This window comes from Pseudophryne corroboree, chromosome 9 (genome assembly GCF_028390025.1).
Source record: "Pseudophryne corroboree isolate aPseCor3 chromosome 9, aPseCor3.hap2, whole genome shotgun sequence".
In the NCBI taxonomy this organism is placed as follows: Eukaryota; Metazoa; Chordata; class Amphibia; order Anura; family Myobatrachidae; genus Pseudophryne; species Pseudophryne corroboree.
Window position 1 is genome coordinate 442,875,826 of NC_086452.1, and position 19,441 is coordinate 442,895,266.

The 19,441-nt window shown below is 46.4% G+C and overlaps 1 protein-coding gene across 1 annotated transcript; it reads right to left on the reverse strand.

The window, feature by feature from the left end:
- Nucleotides 1-522: 522 nt before the first annotated feature.
- On the reverse strand, nucleotides 523-19,215 carry LOC134957124 (uncharacterized). The gene is made up of 3 exons (XM_063938848.1): nucleotides 18,873-19,215; nucleotides 8,503-8,611; nucleotides 523-1,224 (listed from the first exon to the last, which is right to left on the reverse strand). The coding sequence occupies exons 1-3, from the start codon at nucleotides 19,200-19,202 to the stop codon at nucleotides 701-703; spliced, it is 963 nt and encodes a 320-aa protein (XP_063794918.1). The 5' UTR covers nucleotides 19,203-19,215; the 3' UTR covers nucleotides 523-700.
- Between the last annotated feature and the right edge of the window lie 226 nt (nucleotides 19,216-19,441).

Consider the following 19,441-nt stretch of genomic DNA (forward strand, 5'->3'; position numbering starts at 1 on the left):
ACCCCCAGTGATGTCAGTGGGGTGTGTGGTATTGAAAGTCGACAGTAACTAGGTCGACAATGTCTAGGTCGACCACTATTGGTCGACAGTAACTAGGTCGACAGGGTGTCTAGGTCGACAGGGTCTTTAGGTCGACATGTTCTAGGTCGACAGGTCAAAAGGTCGACATGAGTTTTTCATGTTATTTTGGTGTAGTTTTCTTCGTAGAGTGACCGGGAACCCCAATTAGTGCACCGCGTCCCCTCGCATGGCTCGCTTCGCTCGCCATGCTTCGGGCATGGTGCCTTTGCTCCGCTACCGCTTCGCTCGGCACAGATTACCGTTCCAATCGTAGTCCACGTGGTTCGTTAAGTATGAAAAGGTTAAAAAAAAGAAAAAAATTGTGAAAAACTCATGTCGACCTTTTGACCTGTCGACCTAGAACATGTCGACCTAAAGACCCTGTCGACCTAGACACCCTGTCGACCTAGTTACTGTCGACCAATAGTGGTCGACCTAGACATTGTCGACCTAGTTACTGTCGACTTTCAGTCCAGATCCCGTCAGTGGGTCCCAATGGGATACATTAGGTTACATTTTAAAGCATATTATAGTAGCTAACAAAATGGCTGCCTCCACTTCAAGTTTCCTTATTCGCATTGCGGTCTCCGGTGTTGTGGTAAATCTACACTGTTATTCTAAAACATCATTAAATATCAGTTTATTCCAATCGTCTCATCAACATGTAGACAGATCGCTGGCGCTGGAGCCAGTGCTGGGGACTCTGGTGTTCCGGCAGCTCAAAGAATGAGAAGCTGAAGTTGCGGCTGAAGCTGAGCTCTGTCACTGCGGGGACCGGCGGTAGTTTCATGGTATGAAATTTACTCAGGGGCCGTCTCTTGGTAACCCCGGTCCTGCCCCTCTGTTTAGCTCTGCTGCTAGTTTTGTCTCTGAGGGGCTGCTGTTCGGGAAGAGGCACCGGTTGGTCCCCGCTGTCCTGGCGCTTTATGGCAGGCTGTGGGTCTCTCTGACCTTGGCTGTGGTCAGCCATGTTTACAAAGCACGTCCTTGGAGACGGGATGCTACGCAGGAGAGCGGTGAGGGATGTCTCTGAAGGAGATGCCCCCACCCATGGTGTCATATCACTGGCTAGCAGGGGCAGAGACTTGTCCTTTCCCCCCTTATTCGATGCCTTCAGTGTAGGAGGGGTGTCTTTGCTGCTGCCAGCATTTCTCTTCCTAGGAGCTGAATCACAATAACAACGTAAAACAATTAGTTTTGAGATGGAACATTTGTCTCATTAGTTCATCATTTAAAGCAGTCCAGGTTTTACCGATATCCATGCTTGAGCACAGATGGTTAAATCAAAATAATTGAGGTACTAATTTACGTTATCTGTGCTCAAGTATGGCTATCCTTAAAAAAATGCACGGTTAGTGTGCCCTGAGGACCATGATTGGGAATCCCTGTTTTAAAGTGTACCTGCCACACTTACCTACAGTGATAGCTGCCATTTTGAAAAGGCAAAGAAAGCAAATGAAGGGTGCCTCAGCCACTTATCAGATCAGTGTTCCATTACTATATAAGTGAAACCGGTTCTCCACTCCAGTCCTCAATTGCACTGAGCAGGCCAGGTTTTCAGGATTCCTGTCTGTGGGAGCAGGTGGGATAATTACTGACCCAGCCAAATGAATTCCCTTACCTGTGTATGATTAAAGAAATTCAGAAAACATGACCTGTTGGGGTTACTGGAGTTGAGAACCACCGGTAGAGAGATTAAGGACCAATAGTATCAGATATCCATAAAAAGCTGGAGAGCCACAGGTTGACCAGGCCTGTTCTAAAAGGACGTCTATTGTTCATAGAGTTAGGCTTACTATACAGTCCCTTTAAACCGGGACATGCATGAATTACACAGGTTCTGTGGCTGGCTGACTTCAAGCTTGCACATCCCTGGTTTTAATCAGACACAGAACCTGTGTAATTCAGGTGGTCCAGTTTAAAAGAGACAGTATGGTAAGCCTAATTATATTGCAGGGGTGTATGTTATTTCACCTTTACATCATTGGACTATCCCATTATACTGTAACGCTATTTGCACCATGGTGATTTATCTCTAAGTTTTCCTTTTCTCGAACGTCCTAGTGGATGCTGGGGACTCCGTAAGGACCATGGGGAATAGACGGGCTCCGCAGGAGACATGGGCACTTTAAGAAAGAATTTAGATTCTGGTGTGCTCTGGCTCCTCCCTCTATGTCCCTCCTCCAGACCTCAGTGTGAATCTGTGCCCGGACGAGCTGGGTGCTGTTTAGTGAGCTATCCTGAGCTTGCTATAAGAAAGTATTTTGTTAGGTTTTTTTATTTTCAGGGAGCTCTGCTGGCAACAGACTCTCTGCTACGTGGGACTGAGGGGAGAGAAGCAGCCCTACTCTCTGCAGATAGGTCCTGCTTCTTAGGCTACTGGACACCATTAGCTCCAGAGGGATCGTACACAGGATCGCACCCTTGGTCGTCCGATCCCGGAGCCGCGTCGCCGTCCCCCTCGCAGAGCCTGAAGACAGAAGCCGGGTGAAAGAAGCAAGAAGACTTCGAAATCGGCGGCAGAAGACTCCAGTCTTCACTGAGGTAGCGCACAGCACTGCAGCTGAGCGCCATTGCTCCCACACTACACCCACATACTCCGGTCACTGTAAGGGCGCAGGGGGGGGGGGGCGCCCTGGGCAGCAATTAGAGACCTCTTTGGCAAAAGTTTGCATATATACAGTTGGGCACTGTATATATGTATGAGCCCCCGCCAAAAATTGTACATGAAAGCGGGACAGAAGCCCACCGTCGAGGGGGCGGGGCTTCTTCCTCAGCACTCACCAGCGCCATGTTTTTTCTCCACAGCACCGCTGAGAGGAAGCTCCCCAGTCTCTCCCCTGCAGTTACACGGTAGAAGAGGGTAAAAAGAGAGGGGGGGGGCACATAATAATTAGGCACAAAAAAATCAATATAAACAGCAGCTACTGGGTTAACATTAAGTTACTGTGTTATTCCTGGGTTAATAGCGCTGGGGTGTGTGCTGGCATACTCTCTCTCTGTCTCTCCAAAGGGCCTTATGGGGGAATTGTCTTCAGATGAGCATTCCCTGAGTGTGTGGTGTGTCGGTACGTGTGTGTCGACATGTCCGAGGTAAAAAGCTCCCCTATGGAGGAGATGGAGCAAATGTGTGTGAGAGGGTGTCTCCGTCGACAACGCCGACACCTGTTTGGATATGTGTAATTAAGTGCTAAGGTGAATTTATTGCACAAAAGATTAGAGAACAGACAGGGAATCTACCCATGTCTGTCCCTATGTCGCAGAGACCTTCAGAGTCTCTCAATGATCACTATCCAAAATAATAGACACTGATATCGACACGGAGTCTGACTCCAGTGTCGACTACGATAATGCAAAGTTACAGCCAAAATGGCAGAAAAGTATTCAATATATGATTATTGTAATAAAAGATGATTTGCATATCACTGATGCATCATCTGTCCCTGGCACAAGGGTACACATGTTTAAGGGGAAGAAAGCTGAGGTAAATTTCCCTCCTCTCATGAAGAAAAAGAGCGGGAATCTCCAGACAAGAGACTGCAGTTTCCCACAAAGAATTCTCATGAGTATCCTTTCCCCACTAGGGCCAGGATACGATGGGAATCTTCCCCTAGGGTGTCACGTTTGCCCAAAAGGTAGCCCTGACTTAACAGCTATCCTCAGGGATCCTGCAGATAGCGTGCACATTCTGGTACACCACTCAGACCGGCGATTGTGTCGGCATGGGTTTATAGCACTGTGGCAGCGTGGACAGGTACCTTATCAGCAGAGATTGAGACCCTAGTATGTGTGTATATATATATATATATATATATATATATATATATATATATATATTAAAGATGCTGTCTTAAGAGATTATATATAAATATATATATATATATATATATATATATATATATAAAAAACATGCCCAAAGAGACATGAGTCTACTGGGTCCTAGAGTCAAAGCTATGTCGATTTCTGCTTGACGTGTCCTGTAGAATATGCAATGGACAGTTGATGCCGACTTAAGAGGCATATGGAAGGCTGAGGATTGTGTGGAGAAAGGTTCTCGGACCTGGTCTCCACAGCTATAGCTGGTAATTCTGATATTTTGCCTTATATTCCTGCACAGCCTAGGAAAGCACGACATTATCAAATGCAGCATTTCGAACAAAGAAACAAGAAAGTCCGAGGTGCGTCCTTTCTTGCCAGAGGCGGGGGCAGAGGAAAGAAGCTGCACAACACAGCTAGTTCCCAGGAACAGAAGTCCTCCCCGGCCTCTACAAAATCCACTGCATGTCGCTGGGGCTCCACAGGCAGAGCTAGGCCCGGTGGAGGCACGCCTTCGTAAATTCAGCCACAAGTGGGTTCACTCCCTGTTAGATCCCTGAGCAATAGATATTGTGTCTCAGGGATACAAACTGGACTTTGAGGAGATGCCCCCTCACCGACGGCCCTGCCGGCTTCCCCCCCACGAGAGGGAAACAGTGTTAACTGCAATTCACAAATTGTATCTTCAACAGGTGGTGGTCAAGGTTCCCCTCCTTCAACAAGGAGGGGGTTATTATTCGACCATGTTGTAGTCCCGAAACCAGACGGTTCGGTCAGACCCATATTGAATTTAAAATCCCTGTACATATACCTGAAAAGGTTCAAGTTCAAGATGGAATCGCTAAGAGCGGTCATTGCAAGCCTGAAAGGGGGAGATTTTATGGTGACTCTGGACATAAAGGATGCATACCTTCATGTCCCCATTTATCCACCTCATCAGGCGTACCTCAGAATTGCGGTATGGGATTGTCATTACCAATTTCAGACGTTGCCGTTTGGTCTCTCCACGGCCCCGAGAATATTCACCAAGGTAATGGCGGAAATGATGGTGCTCCTGCGGAAGCAAGGTGTCACTATTATCACGTACTTGGACGATCTCCTCATAAAAGCGAGATCAAGAGAGCAGTTGCTGAACAGCGTATCACTTTCTCTGGAAGTGTAACGGCAACACGGCTGGATTCTATATATTCCAAAGTCGCAGTTGGTTCCTACAGCTCATCTGCCTCTCCTAGGCATGATCCTAGACACAGGCCAGAAAAGGGTTTATCTCCCGATAGAGAGAGCTCAGGAGCTCATGACACTGGTCAAGAATCTATTAAAACCAAAACAGGTGTCAGTGCATTACTGCACTCGAGTCCTGGGAAGGATGGTGGCATTATACGAGGCCATTCCCTTCGGCAGGTTCCATGCGAGGACCTTCCAATGGGATTTACTGGACAAGGGACCCGGATCACATCTTCAGATAGGTTAATCACCCTATCCCCCAGGGCCAGGGTGTCTCTCCTGTGGTGGCTGCAGAGTGCTCACCTTCTCGAAGGTCGCAGATTAGGCATTCAGGACTGGGTCCTGGTGACCACGGATGCAAGCCTCCGAGGGTGGGGGGCAGTCACACAGGGAAGAAATTTCCAAGGGCTGTGGTTAAGTCAGGAGACTTGCCTTCACATCAACATCCTGGAACTAAGGGCCATATACAACTCCCTACGTCAAGCGGAGTCCCTGCTTCGCGATCAACCGGTTCTGATTCAGTCAGACAACATCACCGCAGTGGCTCATGTAAACCGCCAAGGCAGCACAAGGAGCAGGGTGGCGATGGTAGAAGCCACCAGAATTCTTCGCTGGGCGGAGAATCACGTAAGCGCACTGTCAGCAGTGTTCATTCCGGGAGTGGACAACTGGGAAGCAGACTTCCTCAGCAGGCACGACCTCCTCCCGGGAGAGTGGGGACTTCATCAAGAAGTCTTCACGCAGATTGCAAGTCGGTGGGAAATGCCACAGGTGGACATGATGGCATCCCCCTCAACAAAAAGCTGCAGAGATATTGCGCCAGGTCAAGAGACCCTCAGGCGATAGCTGTGGACGCACTGGTGACACCGTGGGTGTTCCAGTCGGTTTATGTATTTCCTCCTCTTCCTCTCATACCCAAGGTGCTAAGAATCATAAGGAAAAAAGGAGTGAGAACAATACTAATTGTTCCGGATTGGCCAAGAAGGACTTGGTATCCAGATCTGCAAGAAATGCTCACAGAGGACCCGTGGCCTCTGCCTCTAGGACAGGACTTGTGCAACAGGGGCCCTGTCTGTTTCAAGACTTACCGCGGCTGCGTTTGACAGCATGGCGGTTGAACGCCGGATCCTAGCAGAAAAAGGCATTCCGGATGAGGTCATTCCTACGCTGATAGAGGCTGGGAAGGATGTGATGGCTCAACATTATCACCGTATATGGCGAAAATATGTGGCTTGGTGTGAGGCCAGGAATGCCCCTACGGAGGAATTCCAGCTGGGCCGTTTCCTGCACTTCCTACAGTCGGGAGTGACTTTGGGCCTTAAATTGGGTTCCATTAAGGTTCAGATTTCGGCCATATCCATTTTCTTTCAAAAAGAACTGGCTTCTCTGCCTGAAGTTCAGACGTTTGTAAAGGGAGTGCTGCATATTCAGCCCCCTTTTGTGCCTCCAGTGGCACCTTGGGATCTTAACGTGGTGTTGAGTTTCCTGAAATCACACTGGTTTGAACCACTCAAAACGGTGGAAGTAAAATATCTCACGTGGAAGGTGGTCATGCTATTTAGCCTTGGCTTCGGCTAGGCGTGTGTCAGAATTGGCGGCTTTGTCACATAAAAGCCCTTATCTGGTTTTCCATGCGGATAGAGCAGAATTGCGGACCCGCCCACAATTTCTGCCGAAAGTGGTTTCATCCTTTCATATAAACCAACCTATTGTGGTGCCTGTGGCTACTCGTGACTTGGAGGATTCCGAGTTACTGGATGTGGGCAGGGCTTTGAAGGTTTATGTAGCCAGAACGGCTAGGGTCAGGAAAACAGAATCTTTGTTTATCCTGTATGCTTCCAACAAGCTGGGTGCTCCTGCTTCAAAGCAAACTATTGCTCGCTGGATCTGTAACACGATTCAGCAGGCTCATTCTGCGGGTGGGTTGCCGCTGCCTAAATCAGTGAAAGCCCATTCCACAAGGAAAGTGGGCTCTTCTTGGGCGGCTGCCCGAGGGGTCTTTGCATTATAGCTTTGCCGAGCAGCTACTTGGTCGGGTTCAAACACCTTTGCAAAGTTCTACAAGTTTGATACCCTGGCTGAGGAGGACCTTGTGTTTGCTCATTCGGTGCTGTAGAGTCATCCGCACTCTCCCGCCCGTTTGGGAGCTTTGGTATAATCCCCATGGTCCTTACGGAGTCCCCAGCATCCACTAGGACGTTAGAGAAAATAAGATTTTACGTACCGGTAAATCTATTTCTCGTAGTGCGTAGTGGATGCTGGGCGCCCGTCCCAAGTGCGGACTTCTTCTGCAATGCTTGTATATAGTTATTGCTTAAATAAGGGTTATGTTATAGTTGCATCAGAGTTTATCTGATGCTCTGTGATTGTTCATACTGTTAACTGGGTAAGTTTATCACAAGTTATACGGTGTGATTGGTGTGGCTGGTATGAGTCTTACCCTGGATTCCCAAAATCCTTTCCTTGTACTGTCAGCTCTTCCGGGCACAGTTTCTCTAACTGAGGTCTGGAGGAGGGACATAGAGGGAGGAGCCAGAGCACACCAGATTCTAAATTCTTTCTTAAAGTGCCCATGTCTCCTGCGGAGCCCGTCTATTCCCCATGGTGCTTACGGAGTCCCCAGCATCCACTACGGACTACGAGAAATAGATTTACCGGTAAGTAAAATCTTATTTTTTCACAGATTGGTTTTTGCTTTACATGTGTATTTCCCACTAGTCTGGAAGTAGCCCCCGGGCAGCTGTAATATGACAATGTGATATCCGACGCTGGCAGTAGGCCAGTGAGCGCAGTTGCAGCAGCCTTTACTGTACTCTGACATCAGGGCGAGTGGCAGCAGCCGGGCGGGAGGTGAATGGGACTTGTTAGTATGCTGATTTGAGGTGTATAGATTAGAATATCAGGTGTGTGCTAATTGGCCTTTGATGTATTTAGGTGCTGGGTCTTTTCAGTCTATTCTCCTGTGATAAAAGTACAGACAGAGGGTAACGCCTGTGATATGTAATATGACAGCTCCTGCACGGACTGAGCTGGGAGCGGGTAAGTGACAAGCGCCTGAGCGTGCCAGGTTTGTGCTGGGACCTCTGATTAGGTAACAGGACCTGTTTATTACCTGAACGTTACTATTCATTGGGTGTTGGCAGTAGCAGCACTTTTCTCATCTGGCAGGTGGCAGATTAGGACCAGGCGGCACCTGGCACAGGCTCAAACAGAACAACATGATCAGGGCAACGCTCCTGGGCGGGGCCCCGCTAGCCTTTGAAAGCGACTTATGTCCACAGTTTATTGGAATCGTTTACATGCACCCAGACAGCTGCACCCAGTGCGGGACACGGCATCTCCCTGCGGGAGCATGGCACAGACGCGGCTTGCCAACCCATATGCTCCCTACAGCGACCGTACCTGGCTCCCTCCCTGCTCCTTTCTGGATTAGCGGCAGAGCAGATCTGTTCCCCCTCTGGGCCGGCGGTCCATGGATTTCATCTTTTCGGCACCTGGTGTCAGCTGCTGCCTGGGGCAGAGAAAGGGAGAGGTGAATATTGACCATTACAGTTTGTGGGAACATCTGTGAATCTCAGGAACAGTTCCCTGCTTTGTATAATCCGGAACGCAGTCACGGCTAGGGATGGGCACCGATCTCCGATTTATTTATTTTTTAACGATTACTATTGATACCCGATGCATTGTGATTTTTTAACTGATTCGGGAAAACATGACGTATTAATAGAATCAATCCAAAAATTGCGATGCCGCAGTACCAATGTTCGCCGGCTCCACTGCACATGTGTTCAGTTTTTATATTTTTTTTTACTTGCGCGTGCAGAATTTTACCAAACGCCCTCATTTTACAAGCACAAAAATGATATATTGGCCTTGGAGAAGACCGATATTGTTTTGCAATTATAAAAGACATGATAATCCTGTATCGATACGGGACAGACGATTAGCCATCCCTTGTGGCAGCGGTTCTCAAACACGGTCCTTAAGGCACCCCAGTGGTCCAGGTTTTAAGTTTATCCATGCTTGGCCACAGGTGACTTAATTAGCACCTCAGTCAATTTGCTTTAAGCATCTGTGCTCAGCCATGGATATAGTTAAAACCTGGACTGTTGTGGTACCTTGAGGGCCACATTTGAGAACTTCTGCCTTAGGGCATACTGGGAATTACAGGGCTGGGCGCAATGATTGTGACCCAAAACTACAACTCTCATTATCCGCAGCATGCACCTAGTGCTAAGCAGTACTTGTCCATTTCCCCATCAGGACATCACCAAGTGCCCTGTTACCTGGTTGCACCAATTACTAACTAATAAAATATGTAAAAAAAATATTGGGCCAGATGTACTAAGCCTGAAAAGTGATAAATATCACAGTGATAAAGCACCAGCCAATCGGCTCCTAACTGTCATTTTTCAAACACAGCCTGTAACATGGCAGTTAGGAGCCGATTGGCTGGTGCTTTATCACTGTGATATTTATCACTTTTCAGGCTTAGTACATCTCCCCCATTATGTGAAAGAGCTATAGTCAGACCCAAAACCTACCAACCGCATGTGGTATTCATTGTGGGAGCATATATCACCCTGACCTCAGCGCCCATCCCTAAACATATCAACCCTAGCTGTAACTGGCTGTTTCCAAGCCACCCACTGCCATATGAAGCCTACCCTTCGAAATATCAGACATTGCTTAAATCACCTCATAGGACAAATGATCAAATACCTTATCTACAGTCACAGGTTCCACTAGCACACAGGTTCTCAAACTCGGTCCTCAGGACCCCACACAGTGCATGTTTTGCAGGTCTCCTCACAGAATCGCAAGTGAAATAATTTGTTCCACCTGCGGACCTTTTAAAATGTGTCAGTGAATAATTAATATACCTGTGCACCTGCTGGGTTACCTGCAAAACATGCACTGTGTGGGGTCCTGAGGACCGAGTTTGAGAACCACTGCACTAGCAGTACCGGTTACATTGCTCAGACAGTCATTTTGTGAGCCGAGGTACAGTTTTTTTTTTTTTTTTTGTCTTTTCACATATTAAATCGTGGTAATGATGACAATCACATACTACCGAACATTTGAAAAGCAGGGCTTAATAAACCACAAACACAGTCTACCCACAACACGCCCTAGCCACCCAGCCACAACCCGCTTTCCAAGCCGTGCCCCATCCTGGCTGGAGATGATAAAATTGAGACTGTCCAAACACAAACAGGACTATTTTGGAGGTATAGAAATACTGTACTTATAGGGCAAAGATAATGCCAAACTGACCACCCTACATGCCCCCTGACCTCCCCACAGGCCATCTATATGCCCATCAAATGTCCTTACATACCCCTTATAATGCCCAACTGATCCCCTGCCCAAATGCCCTCGGGCCTTCCAATATATTGTGCCAACTATATGCTTATCATACCACCCCCCCTCCCCCCATGCCCTTCTTCCTATCAAACCTCCCTCATACATTTTCTCGTCTATTATAATGTCCATCAGAACCCCCCTACCCCACACATCCCTTATAATGCCAATCAGACCCCGCCTTCCCGCACCCCCCCTTGAATCCCCATCAGATACCCCCATCCCACACACGTCCCTTATAATGCCCATCAGACCCCCACCCCCCACCCCTTATAATGCTCATCAGGCACTTAGATTTTCCATTGCTCTAATGGTGGTTACTGAATGAGGAGAGGCCACTGTGCTCCTGTGCAGCAGAGAAGATGGCGACCGGCGAAAACTCTCTCTTCAGTCCATACTTGCCTACCTGACCCTCTCCATGAGGGAGAAAATGCTCTGTTCCTGGACTTTCCAAATGTATGATTGCCATCACCTGTGGTGAGCTAGGTAATTGATAAGAAAGGTGTTTCACCACAGGTGATGGCAATCATACATTACCTGGAAAGTCCAGGAACAGAGCATTTTCTCCGTCATGGAGAGGGTCAGGTAGGCAAGTATGCTTCAGTCTCATCGGTTTGATTGGCAACTGAGGACAGGTTTGCTGATTGGCTGCTAGAGCATCCTCCCGCCTGTGGCGACAACTGAGCTGTGAGGAATCCCTGCTGCAGTGTGAGATGCTCTGCACTACGTAGTACAGCCTGTGTAAATATTTTGGGGCCACACCACACACCCACACCACCCCTGCGCTCCCCAGGGTGCTGTGTTACAGTCTGGAAACCATTTTCCTAGAGTGTTTCCCTCACAGGACCCCTAAGAGTTCATGTTTCCCTCACAGGACCCCTAAGAGTTCATGTTTCCCAGGCCACCTATGCAGAGCCGGCCATAGGCATAGGCAAACTAGGCAATTGCCTAGGGCATTTGATATGCCTAGGGGCATCACCAGCTTCTGCTGATTAAAATGATATGCGGCATGCCTATAGTATATTCTGTGTGTAGCATTTCATATGCAGATACAGCCACAGTCTCACACAGTATATAGGCATGCTGCATATCATTTTAATCAGCAGAAGCTGCTTGTGCATCCCAGCCACGTAGCAATGCAAATACTAGTAATTTTCATAAAAAAGGTGCCCGACGTTAGCATTGAGGTCACAGTGTTAGTGGCCGTGTGAGTGGTGTGTGCTGAGTGGGTTAGTTGTGCAGTAGTGTTTGGAATATGTGTAAGGAGCATTATGTGTGTCATGTAAAAATGCATTAATAATGTGCAACATATGTGTAAGGGGCACTATGTGTGTCATTATGTGTACACGGGCATTAATAATGTGCGGCATATGTGTAAGGGTCATTATGTGTAAAAGGGCATTAATAAAGGTTGTCATAATGTGTAAGGTGCATTATGTTTATAAGGACATTAATAATGTGTCTCATGTGTAAGGGGCATTACTCTGTAGCATTATGTGTATAAGGTGCTCTACTGTGTGGCATTGCGTATAGAAAGGGCACTACTGTGTCGTCTAATGTGAATAAAGAGCAATAAGGTGTGGTGTAATGTGAAAAAGGAGCAATTCAGTGTATTGTAATGTAAATAAGGGGCACTACTGTGAGGAGTAACGTTTATAAGGTAAAGTGATACTACTGTGGGATGTAATATGAATTATGGACACTATCACATGATCAAATGTGAATAAAGTTGCAGTACTGTGTGGCGTAATTGGAATTGGGGTTACTATTGTGTGGCCATGCCCCTTGCCAGCAAAAACACACCCCTTTTTGGGCTGTGTGCCAAATGTGTGAACTGTTCCTATTTAAAATAGAGGGGGTACAAACACCAAAATAAGGACTGCTATGGGTGAGGGATGATGGTGCTGGGAAAGAGGTGCAAGGTCAGAGGCGGAACCAGCGGTGGTGCTAGGGGGCACCAGCCAAAATCTTGCCTAGGGCATCATATTGGTTAGGGCCGGCTCTGCACCTATGGCTCTATAGAATCTCTCCTATAGAAATGAATTTGCCGCATCTTAGAAAAGGTGACTGTTAGCAATGAATACACACGTGCACCAGCTGGGTGGCCAAGAAAACTGCTAGGGGTCCTATGAACAGTGGGCCTAATTCAGACCTGATGGCAGCAGCAAATCTTTTCTCTCATGGGCAAAACCATGTTGCACTGCAGGTGGGGCAGATGTAACATGTGCAGAGAGAATTAGATTGGGGGGGGGGGGGGGGGGGGGGTCAAATTGAAGTCTAAATTGCTGTGTAAAAATAATGCAGCCAGTATTTACCATGTACAGAAACAATATAACCCACCCAAATCTAACTCTCTCTGCACATGTTACATCTGCCCCACCTGCAGTGCACATGGTTTCACCCATTAGAGAAAGATTTTGCTGCTGCGATCAGGTCTGAATTAGGCCCAGAGTTTGGGAAACACTTTGCTAGGTCACCATCTTTCATCAGCGGTGGCCGGACTTTTGGGACCTGTGATCTACTTTTTGTTCACTTACTTACCGGTGATCTACCGGCGTCAAATAACACCAATAATAATGCACACATTTAAAAATAGCAGTGAGAATGACAACATCAAATAAGCCCCCTTCGTGCAAATCCCCCACTTTGCAGATACCCCCCTTCCACTCCCCTGCATATTAGCCCCCTGTACAATAATCCCCTCTTTGCAGATCCTCCACCCTTTGCAGATCCCCCCTTGTGTAAAAAAAAAAACCTTTGTGCAGATCCCCCCTTTGCAGATCGTCCCTCCCCTTGTGAAGAAACCCCCCTTTGCATAACTTACCTGACAAATTCGCTGCCTAGCTGCAGTCCTCCCTCTCCCCGCTGTCACGGCTCCCGTTTTCACACTGCATGGCCTCCCGCTGGCTGCTTCTCCTGTCGTTGCCACCGCCAACTGGATCAAACTGGATCCAACTAGCGCCCAGGCTCCTCACATCGCGGGTGACGTCATTACGTCACCCGCACACTGCATCCCTGGGAGCTGTGAAGAGAAGCAGCGGCTCCAAGATCCTTACAGTTATTTTCTGTTAAATCTATTGCGATCTAACGGCGGATGCTCAGCGAGCTACCGGTAGATCGCGATCTACCTTTTGGCCACCTCTGTCTTACATTCATCATAAAAGATACACAAAAAACATACACAGCATCACTGGATCATTCTCTAACACTTCAACAGGTTTTGTTTGTTTTTTAATGTTCCCACGGATAGAGTTTATTACGGAGTTCAGTGCATAAAGCAGCAGCTTTATAACAAGCAAATAAATAAAAAGATATATAAACCAAACCTGTATCATCCTCCCAAAATATATGTACCCAATGACCCAGCACGGTGTATGGAGCCAGGGACGGCAGTAGCCCAAATATAGTGTCAAATGTGGAATTAAATGAAAGCGATTAATGACTAAAATAAAAAATAAAAATATATAAAAAAAAAAAAAAAACATAAAAAAAAATTGAAATAAAAATAAAAATGTTTATTTTCACTCACTTCAGTCATGGAATACACTTTTGTCAGCTAAATGGTATTTAAAATGAAAAATATCTATTGGAATGCCGATATAGCCATCACTTACTGTATAGTCCAGGCATGTCCAAACTGCGGCCCTCCAGCTGTTGAGAAACTACACATCCCAGCATGCCCTGACACAGCTTTAGCATTCTCTGACAGCAAAACTGTGTCAGGGCATGCTGGGATATGTAGTTTTACAACAGCTGGAGGGCCGCAGTTTGGACATGCCTGGTATAGTCTATCAAATGAGGGATACCCAAAAATGTTCAATACACACACACACACATATATATATATATATATATATATTTATATTAGTTAATAAAAAGAATTCCAATGATCTCAGGGAGCTGCATTTTTCTATCCCCGCACTGTACAGCAGTAACCAGCAGGTGTCAGAGTTGCCCAACAGTCAAAGAATAAAACAGAATTAAACGGACGTTAAATGTGCTCTACAAATGTATTTAAAGCCAGCACAGACTATAAAGGGGTTGATGTACCGGGTTGGGTATGTGTTACCGGCGGCCGGTATTCATTCACAAATAATTGCTTTTTAGCATTTTTTTTTTATTTAAAATTTTTTTTTTATGAAAAGTAGCCTCAAATTACCCCCAAATCACCTTTTTTCTATTTTTTTTAAAGATTTTTTTCTTAAATTTCCTTTGCAATTAATTGAAATTCGTAAGCTTTTTACATTATTATTTTTTTTGAAATGCACAAATCAGTCATTTGACACCTTTTAAAGCGTCCAATACTTTCCTTATGCCCTTCTATATGGTCCTGCCAACGAAGTTGTCACTTTTGGGGGGTCAGGAAGGTCTCCCCACTTTTTTATGCTATTTTCCCATTTCAAAATTCGAAAGAGTAGTGCGAATTGTCATTTCTAATTGAATTGTGCGAATCTCAGATGCATGCACAAAGGCGAAGTGTGCAAATTTAATGGCGAAGTGTGCGAGTATAACGCTTTTTGCTAACTCACACCTAATTGAATTCGCCCCATATGCGAGAGTGGAGCTCTAACTGCTGCAAGGACACAGCGTGAGAAAGCTGTACATAGGCCAAACTCACTCTCAGATTGTGTATTTTTTTATCCCGCCCCTACAGGGCTTGCAAACACAAAATGTGTGATTCTGGGGTAAAATCGGGGCATAATTTGGGGGGTTGGCGTGCCGTTGCAGGTGTACTATTGTCGTTGCAACAATACACTGCCAGCCACTCTTACCATGCGAAAATAAATAGATTTAAGGGGAAATTTATCAAATCTTGGAGAAAAAATGGAGAAGTAGCCCATACCAACCAGCTTTTACAAACTGCTACAAAATTGACAGAACCTGAAATGAGCAACTTCTACACTTTGGGTCTATTCATGGAGCAGTGAATAGTGTGGAGAAGTGAGCCATTGGAGAAGTTGGCCATGGTAACTAATCAGCATTGAAGTAATATTTATCATTTGCATACTATACAATTGTACAGAGCAGCTGATTGGTTGCCATGGGCAACTTCTCCACAGGCTCACTTCTCCACTCTTTTCACTGCTTCATGAATAGACCCCTTTATCTCTCTCCAAGTCTTCTACGCCTGTCCTGGTGGTGGCCATCAGAGTGGTAAAGGCCTTTTGACAGGTTCAACTGGAACTTTATATGACTGGAGTTTTCAAGGTCAAGTCATAAGTGGTGATAAATCCTTGTACTCCAATACAAACGCAATAGTTTTGACAAATGGCGTTTGCGTAGGACCCCTTACCTACAAAAGTTCCCTTCTCACCCTCATTGTCTGCACTACGGCATTGCTTCATAATAACACGGGCATAGCAGCAATCAGCGATGGGCCCTTGGAGCACAAGTGTCCCTGTATGTGACCCGCCTAGTATGCTTTGGGGGAATTCAATTGTGTAAAAAAAAAAAAAAATCAGCCCATTATAGTGATTTTTTTTTTTTGCCCTGACAATTCAGTTCCAGATCTTTTTTCTTTTTCAAAAGTAAAGTGACCGGTTTTCATGTAAAAACACATGGATCCGGGATAGATTCCCAAATCCATGTGTTTTTGCGGCCGCGATTGTGAAAATGGTCAGTTATCGCGGTAATTTACACGGCTAATTGAATTTCCCCCTTAGTCTCCTTAAGCACAATTATAGTTTTTTGTGATTCTCTGAATCCACCTCTTCTTCGCTACCTCCATCAGTTGGAGTACTGCAAGGCTCAGTTTTAGGTCCTCTGCTTTTCTCAATCTATACTGTACCTCATCTCTTGGCAAACTAATCTGGTCTTTCGGATTAAAAAAAAAATCTCATCTGTACGCGGATGATACACAGATCTACCCCAGATTTATCCATGTTGCAATCTAGTTCATGTAGTCTTTCTGAACATTAGAAGAGCTCTAAGTCTTTTCCTATTATGGAACGTGGAATATGACAGGCAAAATGGCTCAAATATTGAATTGTTATCCTAAAGGACGGCTCCATTCAATTCCACAGTATTTGGTCCCCTCAGGCTAATGATCATGAGGTCCCAGAGCCGCCTCACTACAACAATACTAACAATTCCCATGGGTCACCTACACTTCCTGCCCTCATGTAATACCCGTACCCCCGGAATCCTAACAACCCCCAGAATCCTTACTATCAACCCCCGCACCCCCGGAGTCCTCACTATCAACCCCTGCACCCCCAGAATCCTAACAACTCCAGCACTCCCCAGAATCCTTACTAACAACCAATGCACCTCCGGAATCCTAACAACCCCACACCCCCAGAATCCTTACTAACAACTCCCGCACCCCCTGGAATCCTTACTAATAAACCCGGCACCCCTAGAATCCTTACTATCAACCCCTGCACCCTCGGAATCCTCACTAACAACCCCCTCATCCCCAGATTCCTTACTAACAACCGTACCCCCCAGAATCCTTACTAACAACTCCCACACCCCCAGAATCCTTACTAACCGCGCCCGCACCACTAGAATCCTAACAACCCCCGCACCCCTAGAATCCTTACTAACAACCGCCGCACCCCTACAATCCTTACTAACAACCCCCTGCACCCAGAGAATCCTTACTAACACCCCCGCAATCCTTTCTAACAACCCCTGCATCGCCAGAATCCTTACTAACAACCCCCGCACCACGGAGTCCTCACAAACAACCCCCGTACCCCCAGCATCCTTGCTAACTCTCCACACCTCCGGGATCCTTACTAACAACCCCCGCACCCCTGGAATCCTTACTAACAACCCCCGCACCCCTGGAGTCCATACTAACAACCCATGCACCCCCAGAATCCTTACTAACAACCCACGCACCCCCAGAATCCTTACTAACCTCCATGCACCCCTAGAATCCTAACAACCCCCGCATTGCCAGAATCCTAACAAAACCCACACCCCCCAGGATCCTTACTAACCACCCCCACACCCCTGGGATCCTTACTAATTAACCCCTTACCTTCAGAATACTTACTAAAATCCCCTGCACCCCCAGAATCCTAACAACCCCTGGGATCCTTGCCAACAAGCCCCGCACCCCCAGAATCCTTACCATTAACCCCCACACCCCCAGAGTCCTCACTATCAACCCCCGCACCCCCAGAATCCTCACTAACAACTCTGGCACTCCCCGGAATCCTTACTAACAACCAATGCACCCCCGGAATCCTTACTAACAACTCCCGCACCCCCTGGAATCCTTACTAACAACCCCCACACCCTCAGGATCCTTGCTAACAACCCCTGCAGCCTCCGGGATCCTTGTTAACAACTCCTGCACCCCTGGAATCCTTACTAATAACCCCCGCAGCCCCTGGGATCCTTACTAACCCCTGCTCCCTCAGAATCCTTACTAACCCCCCACACACCCAGAATCCAAACAACCCCTGTACCCCCTCCACTCCCTGAGCAGAAGATCATTTTTACCAGTTAGGTTTCCATAACTTCAGCATTGGTCTGTACTTATTTATTATTTATTAACAGTTTCTTACAACCACCGTAAGTATTTAATTCATATAATAATAGTTTCCTATGATTTAATGTTTGATGCTCAATAATCATGTAGCAGGGAGACTGACACTATACAAGATATCAATAAGCGGAATGTTCTATAAAAGGAAAGAATTGGAAACGCTGCCTGACCTGGGTTGTCTGTTCTTTCTACACAGTCTTCTAAACCGCATCTGCGCCATTTCTTCTCATACTTTATGCCAGCGGATGAATCATCACAATAAAACATCTCTTTTAAACAACATCGCTTATGAACTAATTTTTTATGTATTGTTCCCAATAATCTATAATTAACTTTAAAAGAAGTGGGGAAAATAGAATTTCTGATGAAAATAAAGAACATCCGTTTTCTCAGGAAAGGCAAACAATGACTTTAAGGAATTTAGGGACCTATGTACTAAAGCCTTGGAGAGAGATACAACGGATGGAGACAAAGTACCAGCCAACCAGCTCCTGTCATTTTTCAAACACAGTCTGTGACATGGCAGCTAGGAGCTGACTGGCTGCTACTTTATCTCTCTCCAAGGCTTAGTAAATAGACCTGAAAGTCTTTTTAATGGAATATTGTGTGAACATTTGATAGCCATCACATATATTTTAGAAAAACATTTAATTACCCTAATTTTTCTTTTTAAAATCTACTTCTAGGGCTTTCGTTGCATTTTGGTGTTTCTAACCTGAACCCCTTGCTGTATTATGGGAATCCATTAGATTGTCGGCTCTAACGAGCAGGACCCTCCTCATTGTTTGCTTTCATGTCTGCATTTCCTTTGTCTACCTTGTCCCTGTTGCACGTATAGCACTGTCCTACGCTGCGGAGCACTATGTATAAATCAACGCCATACCAAGACACAGGATTTGCATACCTTATGTAGACAGGCGTCCTGCTGACCTCTTCTGTTACCAGTCCAATCCGTCCACTCTCCCGGGCCTAAAGTTGCGGAGAGATGAGCCTTTGGGCAGAGACTGGGGTGAGATATATCCACTTCTGTATCAGCTGCACCGTCATACGACCGTGACAAGGCAGCCACCTTCCTACACCCCTCCTGCTCTCCTGTCCCTTTCTTGGGGACACTTGTCTGGTGCATGTCTGACTGTACTCCCTGTTCTTCAGTTGCCCGATAGTAACATTTTAACATTTTGGGGTCACTGTCACTAACTTTCCCACTCTTTATCCTTGCTCCATGCCCCTGCATCGACACAAGTCCAAGTTCATTGTCTAAGTGTCACATAACCTCTTGCTGAAGGCTCCCATCGGGGGGGGGGATTAATTATTAATAAGACCCTCGAGTTCAGAGTATAGCAACCTTTCATGGGTGACAAATACTCAATAATTCAGACAAGTGTTGGCAACGCACATTTGTATCCATTATAAAACCTGTCAAGAGAGCAACAGGCAGTGAACGGGACCCCAGGTATCTTATTCAAGTCAACA

Excerpts from the sequence above, each read along its gene's own strand:
- LOC134957124 (XM_063938848.1), bottom strand. The coding sequence starts at position 19,202 with ATGCAGGGGCATGGAGCAAGGATAAAGAGTGGGAAAGTTAGTGACAGT. Across the intron at positions 8,612-18,872 it reads AGGACGCCTGTCTACATAAG|GCAGCAGCTGACACCAGGTG; the intron begins GTATGCAAATCC and ends TCTCTGCCCCAG. Across the intron at positions 1,225-8,502 it reads AGGAGCAGGGAGGGAGCCAG|CTCCTAGGAAGAGAAATGCT; the intron begins GTACGGTCGCTG and ends ATTGTGATTCAG.